This window comes from Austrofundulus limnaeus, unplaced genomic scaffold (assembly GCF_001266775.1).
Source record: "Austrofundulus limnaeus strain Quisiro unplaced genomic scaffold, Austrofundulus_limnaeus-1.0 Scaffold21, whole genome shotgun sequence".
In the NCBI taxonomy this organism is placed as follows: domain Eukaryota; kingdom Metazoa; phylum Chordata; class Actinopteri; order Cyprinodontiformes; family Rivulidae; genus Austrofundulus; species Austrofundulus limnaeus.
Window position 1 is genome coordinate 522,123 of NW_013952423.1, and position 12,020 is coordinate 534,142.

General features: G+C 37.6%; 1 protein-coding gene across 13 annotated transcripts in view; it reads right to left on the reverse strand.

The window, feature by feature from the left end:
- Nucleotides 1-12,020, reverse strand: part of ncam1a (neural cell adhesion molecule 1a) — a 242,887-nt gene that overhangs the window by 62,988 nt on the left and 167,879 nt on the right. For all 13 annotated transcript variants that reach the window (XM_014003947.1, XM_014003950.1, XM_014003946.1 and 10 more), the window contains exon 2: nucleotides 752-826. In XM_014003947.1, coding sequence (XP_013859401.1) covers nucleotides 752-826 — 75 coding nt within the window. The remainder of the gene's footprint in view (nucleotides 1-751; nucleotides 827-12,020) is intronic.

Here is a 12,020-nt window from a genome sequence, read left to right on the forward strand (position 1 = left end):
GAGGAAATATGCTCAGTAAAATTTTATTGTGTGATAAACTATTAAATTTGAAAGTTTTGGGTTTCTTAAAAACAAGAATGCCATCTCTTCTACCCAAATCAAGTTTGACTTTTTTATTGGAGAAAAAAAAAAAACAAATAATGACAGCATTTGGCATAAAACACATAAACTACCTTGTAAAAAAGCTTTATATTCCACTTATACATGCCATAAAAGCTTTGCTTCTGTAAAATTTTTGTATATTTTTGGCAAGCAGCAAAAATGAACAGCATGTTAGACAAGGCCATCTGGTTTTCTATTTTCAATCAGTCACTTTGCTCAAACTATAACATCATGTTAGTTTAATAGAACTGCATTAAACTGATACAAACTAAATTGAGGCTATTTGTATAATTTAGCAATCAAAATATGTCTGGCTGTCTGGCCATCTAATCATTATTATTTATATGCTGTTACATAAACAAAAACAGCTACATTCTTGGTCATAAATTGTTTAATATGTTAAACAAAGTGTTATTGATATCATTATCAACCTAACCCCCTGTCTTGTGTGTGATGTCACCCCCAGAACCTCCACATTATATTCCACTAAATTCATTTATCCTTTTCTTTTGCAAGCAAAATTCTTTTCATTTTACCTGCTTTGCACCACTTTTATCAAATGACCTCAATTACTGCAGTTAATAACATTGTAGGAGGTAAAATTTACATCMAGCTGAGTTGAATGAAGTTTGTTGGAGACTTGGCTTACCTTCACAAAGGAAAAACTTGGACTCTCCTACGCTGATTTCCCCATATGTTGGAGTGATTTGCACCTGAACTGCAGCTGCAGTGGAGAAAAGAAAGAACAAAATATACATTAGCTGTTTGACTTCAGCTAGGGGGAATGGTGTCAGGGGGCCAAAGCCCAAAAAAAAGGCAATGCTTAAAGTTATATCACACTGCCTGCTCAGAAGAAACAACCGTGTTCAGCCAAACTCCCCTAAATGAAACTTTGGAATGAAATTTCCTCTGCTCACTGGAGTGCAGCATCTCAAGGTGCTCATAGGTTTTGAATTTGATCTCACTCCCAACGCTGAAAGATGTGTTACCAACCAGTAACRTTTTTCATACATTTCCCATTCATTTCCTTTGAATTTATGCACACTATCAGCTGAAACCTTCAGAAAAGAGACAGGTCATGCAGAAATAAACCAACAATTTCCATTGTCACACTGTACAAACTGCTTGACACTTGAAACATTTAAAGCTCCAAACTTTATTGTGTTTTGTTAAAAAAAGCACCTTGAATTAAAACATTCATGTCAGAGACAAAAATCCAAAAACAGAGGAAAGCTTTAAAACATTTTGCATTTTGCTTAGTTGGAGATTAGGCTCAGCTGTAAGTATACAAAGTAACACAACATAAACAAAGATTTATTTAGTGAATGTTTAAAAAGCAACTTGACTCAGGCTTTCCAGATGCTCTCCTTGTTTTCCCCATCCCTGCTTCTTTTGGCAGGTGATTTAGGAGGTCTTAAATCCAAGAATACAGCTTTTTTTTCTTCCCTGAGACTCAGGTTTACTCAACGCAAGAGCTGCACAGCCAGGATTCACAGGGAGCACAGAGAAACACCTGGTGTCTTTCCTTCGTTCGACTAAATGAAAAGTCATGCATTTGAAATCAAAACTGTCAAAAAGGCTAATCAACGAATCATCACATGTACTTGTTCATCAGTATTAGTGAAAATGTGATAACCTTTCAGGTGTGCCACGGTTTACTGTTAGGCTTTCATCTTCAGCTGCAAGCTGCATAGAAATGAAAGCACTGCCTGCAAAATGCCAATGAATCGTGAGCCAGTACTTGACAGAAGAAAAAAAAAATCCAGCTGAGCCTCCAGCATGTCACCACTTCACACAAATGAGTTAGTCAGCTTCAGTTCAATTCTCCCCAGGAGCTTCGTGGGAATGGCTGGCAAGGACTTGCCATTGAGAGACAGGTAGCCAGCTACCGTCACGGCACAAGATGGCATTGATGTTTCACAGAGCGACAGTCGAAAACATCTGTGACTAAGAAGAGACGCTCACAGCCCTGGCCTTTGTTGCTCTTTTTGTCCCTCAGTCTTTGGATTTGAAAGGGAATCAAAATGATTGTGGAAATCTTTATCTCAGCCTAAATGCTGGGATGAAGTGATCATGTGGAGCTGGTAGAAAATGTGACTAGTATTATGTCTAAATGTGTTTAAAAACATTAATAATGCTTTTGGCTTTTCTTTGTTACTTTTAAAGCACAGTAGTTGTTAAAAAAAGAAAAAAAACAAAGGTGTTGGGGCAATTGTTACTACTTAAACTTGAAGACTGAGAGTGAAAACGTTGCAGAATGTTAATGTTTAGAGGCATGCCATAATGCTTCTATCAAAACGCAATATTTTTTGAAGTTATTATCAAAGACTAAATGAAAATAGGACATTTCAGACACATTTGTACTGAAATGTCCAGAGGGTATTGGAGCAAACAAGAAATTTAATCACGTTTTAAGGCAAAATAAGCTTTGCTGGTGTGTCTTCACTTCATGTTGCAGAACTGTCGTGTAAMATATGTGACGACTTCTGACAGGTCAAACTGTCTGCCTCTGACAACAACTGGGTTAAAAAAGCATCATGYCTGTTTAAATTCAGCATTCATGAACTGAAGCCTTTTTCTGATGTCTCACTATGGAGAAAAAAAAAAAGTCTCAATCCTGTGGGATTTCTGTTTGACAATCTTAATATTAAATTATTAAAATATCACCAAGCTGAAATTTCCCCATCTCTCTTACAGTTTTTGTCACGGCAGTCTCCTGGGTGACAGTAATAGATAATGGACTATCTCAGTCATCATCCTAATTTAGAATAACATAGTCGCTTGTTAATCAATTCAGACCAAATGCAATTTGAGACCTGATGGGGGCATTTTTAAGGCTTTGACATGGCTTTTGTTTCTGCATGGGCTACTGGATTTTATTCTCTGGGAAAGTCCAAAAATTGGTTTTTAATAAAAAAAAAAGATGGATTTTTATTCTATTTATGCTTTAAAAAAATGATCTGCATTAAAAAGACTGCCTGCCACATGATTAAACTGGTCTTTATTCTAGGTTGGCAYGAAGAGTTAGAAGCATGGAAAACCACAACCCCCAGAACGTTTGCTTGTACAGGCTGGAGGTAGATACAAAGACAACAGTATATCCATTTCCTTCCTCTGTCTAGGTGGATCACAGATACCGCGGTGTAAACACAAACCATGCCTCCTAAGACTGAGATGACTGGCCAGAAATCAAACGCTCATATCTTCAACACTAAAGACAACAAAAATGAGCTCAGGTGGTGTGGGAAAGAGAACTATTCCCAGAGCCATTCTCTCTGTATTTGTCTCTAAAAGCCACTTTGCCTCCACAATGAAGTAGTTGTTCATGTTACAAAGAAAACTGGACTTTCGGCCTTTGCCAAGTGAATTTGTGTAAGAAAAGATTTAGTCTGAGTCAAGTCAAGAAAAAAAATTCAGATTAGTGAAAAGGGCTAAATCAAATATAGTTAATATGGCTGCAAAAGCCTACTTGTGATGGACATTTGTTCCCTTAGGGTGGATCTGTTACAGCAGATTATTTATGTTAAGGTAAAGCAAATAAATAAATAAATAAATAAATAAATAAATTGCTTTTGTGACAATATTAGAGAAATGCAAAACTAATAAGTGTCAATAATTTTACTAAATTGATAAAAGGATGAGGAATTTGAATGCATATTAAAATACTTATCTAGCTAGTTTTGTTCAAATATATTTTCTTGCCTCTATATGTTCTTTTCAGACAAGAGTATCTACTTTGCAGTCCTTTTTAAAGAAACATCCTTTCTTTAATTCAAAAGTCCTTTACTCTCTCCTCTGGTTAAACCTGCAGATATAATCCACACTGGTCTTTCACAAACATAACTGCACTATCATTCTCATCGAGTTGTTTTCACAGGGCCTTTGGGTGGGCTTGCAGGGGAGAACATTTTGTGAATCTAGACTTCAGAGAAAACACGAGCTTTTGACAAAAAAAAACAGATTCCATAGAATGTAATTCAGAGTTGCATTCTTTGTCAGATGCACGTGTGAATGTCTTCATTTTTATCACCTCTAGCATCAAATACTTTATTTCTGCCCTAATATGTATCTGCATTCCAACGTCCTGCAAAAAAAATAAATAAAAATAAAAACTACACAATCTGAATCATGTCAACCTTTAGTGACAAAAAAAGGGAAAAATGATATGAACTAGCTGAACCCTGAAACTGACGGTAGGTTGTTTTAAAAAAAATGTAGTATTTGTTACAAATTAAGTATGTTTTATTTATTTATTTATTTATTTATTTATTTGGTTTGGTAGAGTATACAAGCATTTATAGAATTTGTACAATAATTCCTAAAGCCCCCATAAAATGTGTTTCTTAGAGCTTCATTCATATGTTTATAGTCAAAACAGTGAATTATTGTGCAGAAAATGATGCTAAATTATWCAATGTATGACTGAGGGACTGCACCTACATAGGAGCGGGGGTTATAATCTATGTTTTGATGCATCTTGTAAATAATTTTGAATTGATTTTAAAGTGTAACTAGAACATTTTAAGCAAATGCTTAATGCTGAAAAGTTTTTCCTGAATAGATAATGAATCTGAAACTATCCTAAATATAGTAGCTGAAATAGCTGAAATTAGTACAAAGAAACAGAAAAAGCATGTTTGCTGATTGAAGCAATGAAGCTGAAATTATCACAAAAATGAGATGATTAAATGGTTCAAATTAGCAGAAAAAGTAGCTGAAAACAGCTGCAATTAGCAGCTGATGTTGGTATTGTTTAATGTTAATAATGTCTTAGGAGATGCAAAACTCTAAAAAGGTGGAAGTGTCCAGACTGCTGATGGCAAGAAAACAGCTCATAAAAGACCAGCAACTTCTGAATTGCAAATCAATCTACATTTGTTTTAGGATTACATCACAGCCCTCTGAATCATCAAACTCAATAGTGATGTGCCTGAAGATTCCCACCCCTAAGGTAAAACTAAGTGAAGACATTTTTATACTATTGTTCATTTAATGACAAGATTACCCAGATTCCACTGAAAAGCAGATCACATGCCAGACTTATTTATTGCTACCTGCCTGGCATTTCCTCACAAATGTTCAAATCAATATGTAAATGTTACAAGTACAACCTGAATAAAATGATTGTTGCGGTTTTTATATCGGAGTGGTCATTCAGGTGTGAAGCCGACTCATTCATTTCTTCACGTAAAGATGAAATCCTCACCACATGCATGCGAGAGAGGTTAATTTTATTACCTTTTTACTGCCTAGTATGCAGACGTATGTATATAAAGAATTGATTGTGTGGCCAGAAGAGGTGTTTGACCTTCCTGTTGTAGAACTAGCTAAGTGAAATACTTTAATTCACCACACAAAGACCGTGCTTGTTTGTATTGAGAATTCCTCCTATTTATTTCAACATTAGCTGTACGAGCTGTAGATGTTTGAGGGTAAACCCTGCCTAGCAAAAAATAACTTTGGTAGCCAGTTAGTCGATTTATTCTCTGCCTTTCAGGCACACAGAGTAGGCGTCTTGAAATCCACAGCAAAAGTTTACATTTTTTCTGTCTATTTAAAGCAAGTTTTGGAGTTGGAAAATCAACAAGGGAAATCACAATAACCCCAAAAAAGGTTAGGATCTTTATCAGAAGCATAAGTGGATGGCTGCTCGTAGAAGCAGTAGGTGAAAATGAGACTTGAGGCATTATTTGTTCTCTACATCAAACATTGGATTGAGTGTGTTGAGCCCCAGACATCAAAGGACAGCAGTTTATCTTAAATAGGCTCCAAGGTTTAATAAAACAGCAGTGTTGGGGGCAGTATTTAGAGATACGGTGTATTATTTAGAATCAAGTAAACACCCTGAACCATGGCAGGGATGCTTTGAACCTTTAAAATCAGGATAATAATACAATTTTAAATGCAGRAACTTTGAATTTTGCAGCATACGTTTGATACAAAGTTTGTAAAGAGAATATTGCGTAACATGACTTACAAGGTTTGACCAACATGTTGGCATTTAGTTGGCAGCTGTCAGTCCACCATTTGGCTCCTCTCAGCCAGTTTGGATGTTATCAGTCCATTAAATGGACATTATTAGCAGTTATCAGTCCCATTGAATGGCTTCAGACTGTCTCAACAGTGCCCCCAGTGGGTTACCAGTGCCATATATGTTGGAATGCAACAATCTGCTACCGCCGGAGTCCGGTCTACTTTATCGTAGCCCATGTCATTTTCTCTAAAATTGACCTTAGTGGGTTTATGCCTCATACTAACCAGCTGACAGTCTGAAGCCATTCTATGGGACTGATAATGGCTAATAATGTCCATTCAATGGATGATRACATTCGAAGCAGGTGCTACTCTTAAAAAGTCAGAGTATGATGCTAGCACAAATGTTAGCATTGTGAGTAAATATTAGAATGAAGTATTGATGGCTGATTCTGAGCAGTTTAAACAGACACCCCCTGCCTTCAAAGCTGAGGTGGAGTTGCCAACTGTCCCATATTAGCTGTGATGTCCCTTATTTTAGGCTAAATTCAAGTGTCTCATATGGGGCACTCATTCTCCCGATGCAGCATGCAGTCTGAGGCATTACATTTGGGTAGGCAGGCATTTCTCTAGCATCCCGAGCTGAAGGGGGACCACGAGGGATAGTCCTGAAGTGGACAAATACAATGACCATGTAAAACACTGGAGGAATTGAAACATTTGTCGCCCCTCGCACAGTGACTGCTTGGTGTGGGTACCAGTGATCCCCATGACCCTGAAAGGAAGAAGTGGGTATAGATAATGGATGGATAAAATACATATAAAACATAATCAGATAGGATTCTGGGGGAATAAATGCAATGCATTGCCTTGTTCATGGTATTGTAATATTTGCAAAGGCTATACTGTAAAGTGACCTCATGTCATGACATGTAAATCTCCAGATTTATGCCAATACACAGCCCTTTATAAAATATGATGGGAAATTTGCATTGACTCTGCAAGACAAGGTTTAAAGCCACTTATGATTAGCTCAGAAGAGATTTCAGCAATGATGTGCTAATACGATGCTAATCCTCCCATACTTTGAAGCAAATGTGCCTGAGAGGTTTTCACAACAATGACCTAAACTGCTGTGTGAGGATGTGAGTGGTGGCCGCTCTCTAGTGAGTGAGYGGATTATAGACTTTTACAGCCAGCTTCTGTAAACAGGCGTTAAACAACCAAACCACAAAGTTCTTTATCTCCAAATTATGTAACAGATAAAATATTTATACAGCCCTCCTGGCCATGTTGATTTTTGCTTAAGGTTGAGCAAGTTTGGAAAAGCAAGACAATAAACAAGAAGGGTTGAAATGTGCTGAGAAATCCTAAAGTTTGAGACAGCTACTTTTCTGTCTTGAATTCGGAGGCTTGCATGCATAATTGGAGCCTGGCAGCCGCTGGTGACTGGCTCCATTGCAAGGAGGCTACAAGAGTCAGCTGGTGGTGCTTAACATGCAAGTCATGTCAGAGCAAACACACACTATGCAAGGGCAGAAAGCACTCTGTATGGCTGTTACCTGCATGCTCATGGCACATATTTTGAAAAGCACTTGTCAGTAAATGTACAACACTGGCAAAAACGATGTTCCTCTTTGAATTCTGAGCTATATTTTCCTTTATACGGGTGGGATCATTTGGACCAAAAGCTTGAGCCCCATCCAAGAACATGCCACTCTTCCTCTCAAAGCGTTTTAGAAACACATTTAAACAGAAAAACACTAAATCAGTCTGACAAGTTCATTCTTAATTTTCTCCAGACACTAAGCAAGAGGAAATAGTGCAATTTGTAATACGTTATTTACAGACTTGTACATTTTTAAAGACATTTTTAACACAAATTTGCTAATTAAGAGATGCAAAAAATCAACAGCTGCATTGAATTCTAGATTCCATTTTTAAAAGCTAATATATTTGCATGTGGATGAGTCAATTCAAGTCTTTCTAAAACTAAGATTATACATACAGCGGGTAAAATAAGTATTGAACACGTCACCATTTTTCTCAGTAAATATATTACTAGAGGTGCTAATGACATGAAATTTTCACCAGATGTTGGTAACAACCCAAGTGATCCATACATACAAAGAAATCAAACCATAAATGTCCAGAAATGAAGTTATTTGTAATAATGTGGAATGGCACAGGGAAAAAGTATTGAACACACTTACTGAAATTTATCTAATACTTTGTACAAAAGTCTTTGTTGTCAATGACAGCTTCAAGACGCCTCCTGTATGGAGAAACTAGTGGCATGCATTGCTCAGGTGTGATTTTGGCCCATTCTTCCACACAAACAGTCTTCAAATCTTGAAGGTTTCGTGGACCTCTTCTATGAACTCTGATCTTTAGTTCTTTCCATAGATTTTCTGTTGGATTCAGGTCAGGTGATTGGCTGGGCCATTCCAGCAGCTTTAGTTTCTTTCTCTGAAACCAACTGAGAGTTTCCTTGGCTTTGTGTTTGGGCTCATTGTCTTGCTGAAATGTCCAGCCACATTTCATCTTCATCATCCTGGTAGATGGAAGCAGATATTTATCAAGAATGTCTCTGTACATTTTTCCACTCATCCTTCCTTCAATTATTTGAAGTTTGCCAGTACCATATGCTGAAAAACAGCCCCACACCATGATRTTCCCACCTCCAAACTTCACTGTTGGTATGGTGTTTTGGGCTGATGTGCAGTGCCATTTGACCTCCAAACATGATGTGTATTCTGGCATCCAAACAGTTCAATGTTGGTCTCATCTGACCAGACTATATTCTCCCAGTATTTCACAGGCTTGTTTAAATGTTGTGCAGCAAACTTTAAAGGAGCTTCAACATGCTGTTTCTTCAGCAGTGGAGTCTTGCGTGGTGAGCGTGCATACAGGCCATGGTGGTTCAGTGCATTACTTGTTGTTTTCTTTGAAACAAACGTACCTGCTAATTCCAGGTCTTTCTGAAGCTCTCCACAAGTGGTGCTTGGCTCTTGGACAACTCTTCTGATAATTCTTTTCACTCCTCTGTCAGAAATCTTGTGAGGAGCACTTGGTCGTGGTCGGTTTATGGTGAAATAATGTTCTTTCCACTTCTGAATTATGGCCCCAACAGTGCTCACTGGAACCTTCAGAAGTTTAGACATTCTTCTGTAACCGATGCCATCATTATGCTTTGCAACAATAAGGTTGTGAAGGTCTTGAGAGAGCTCTTTACTTTTACCCATCATCAGATGTTTCTTGTGTGATACCTGGCCATCATTTGGGACTGAACCAGCTGATATTAACTTGCACTGACAAGGGACAGGCTTGTTTTCTAATTACTGAGAGAGTTCAGCTGGTGTCTTGGTTTTCCATGCCTTTTACACCTCCCTTTCTTCATGTGGTAAATGGTACTGATGGTAAATGGTACTGAACTTATAGAGCGCTTTTCAAGTCCCTCCGGACCCCCAAAGTGCTTTACACTAACAGACATTCACCCATTCACACTCACATTCACACACTGATGATGACAAACTACACTGTAGCCACAGCTGCCCTGGGGCACACTGACAGAGGTGGGGCTGCCATGCATCGGCGCCACCGGACCCTCTGTCCACCATCAGTAGGCAAGGTGGGTGAAGTGTCTTGCCCAAGGACACAACGACTGAGACGGCTGGACGGGGGATCGAACCAGTAACCTTCTGGTTCCAGGACGACTCCCCTAACCACTCCGCCACAGCCGCCCCATGTGTTCAATACTTTTCCCTGTGCCATTCCACATTATTACAAATAACTTAATTTCTGGACATTTATGGTTTGATTTCTTTGTATGTATGGATCACTTGGGTTGTTACCGACATCTGGTGAAAATTTCATGTCATTAGCACCTCTAGTAATATATTTACTGAGAAAAATGGTGACGTGTTCAATACTTATTTTACCCGCTGTAAATTTTCAATGTTTTTTTTTTAATTTATTCTCATTATTTTACCATTACCTCTCAGTTTTGGTTTAATTATGGTGTGTCCAAATGAACTGAAACAACTTCTGCATCTCTAATTGTTCTTTGAACGATTTGTGCCCAAAGAGTACAGCACTCTTCCTCACCTAATGAGGAAACAAAACGTTTGCAGCTATCATTAATTTACAAATGGGACAAGTCAGATGCATGTTGGGACTATCTCATTCGTTAAATTTACAGTTATTATATTAAAACSTGGTGCGGTGGTAGCCGTGGGCCTCCACAAGTTTTACTCAAACATTGAACGTTGCCATTAACTGTTGGCGTCAACTCTGTGTGTGTTAGCAAAATATCGCCTGAAGCATGGAATGGATTTTAATGAACTTTCAAAATGAACAAATTGTTACATTTTGAATAAAAAAACTCTATTCAAGATGACGACCACAAGCAAAGGACCTAAAAAAGCACAAAAGCCTATAAGACAATCACGTTTACAAATATTGAAATAAAATCTGGTGTGGTTGTAGCTTTTGGTGACTGTAATTATGACTAAATTCATCACAATGAGAAACTGTAGACGTAAAAGATACACAAGTATAACAGTTCATCACCAGTAGAAATCTTGTTTCCTCATCTTAAGTTTGCCAGCAAGCGATAAATATAGTTTTAAAGCTCCTTACGAAGYGATTTTGCAGCATTATTTCCCCACTTTCTTTCATAGTGATAAATAAATAAGCCTTCAAAAAGTGCATTCCAAGCTGCCTCAACCACTTATCATTAACATGCTGCACTTTGAGGCAAAAAGCGTGCAGTAAGCAGCTGTTCCTCCGTGTGGGCGTCTGGTCTTTCTAAAACTGACGCAGACATCTCGGCTGCTAAGCTTCTTCTCACGTCTTTCAGTCAAAGCTCTGTCACCAAATCTTTGTCTGGATTACACTGGTTCTCACCATTCCCTCCTAACCCATGACAACTGGAGCTGGCATCCAGGCTCGTTGTTCTGCAAGCAGGAAATCTGAAAGAGCTCAAACCTGTACTGTAGACATGCATTTTTAAATGCCTCTTAAATGATTGTTGTGAGCAAATGTTACTTTCTGCAAACTCACATTTGGTCTTGGTTTATGTTGTCTTTATGCCCACAAACAGCTCTTTTTTTGAACATTTAAAATATTTGTATTCAGAAAAAAAGTGACCAATTASTAAATTACCCTTCTTTACTTTTTGATTAAATTCATCCTTCCTGCCATATAAGCACCTAATTACTTAGCTGGGGCAGAACACAGTATAAATGTCTGAAAGGATGAAAAGGACAACATAATAAAATACTGCAGCCTGAAAACATGGTGTAAAAGAAAACACGGAAAGCCACYCAGGGTAAAGGACAAAATGGTTGAAAATGATAAAACACAAGGCAAAGGTCGACAATCCTTTCTTTCAGTTCTACAAGCAGCACGATTAAAAGCACTTCACAGTGGATAACCTTGCTCACAGCGGAAATGTGAAAGGTTCGTACCAAGATGATGAGATGGAATCATTCAAAAGAAATTACAGTTCATTCATTGAAGAACAAAATAGTGGTYGTTATTAATTTGTTTGTCGAGAACTCATAGTTGTGTGTCGAAATTATTTTGGTCCGGTGCTCCAGTTGATTAAAATGTTAAGTCTGGTGGAGTTTTATTCTTTTTCTTATGTGTAAATAAAAATAACTGAGTAAAGAACAACATGCTACAAGACAAAAAAATAAGAACTGTAATGAGTTTATTGTAATAATACCTAATTTTCTGAAAGACTTTTGTATTCCCTGTAAATTTCCAACTAAAATGTATTGCCTGTATAAATTAATATTTAAACCCCACTGCCAAATGTAGAGGTAATTATTTTACATTTGTCTGTGTTAGCAAAATATCTGATACTGTGAACTAATTATGCTAAAATCTTAGTGTTCGCCCTGTGGAAAATGGCCTCTACATCCATCCATCCATCCATC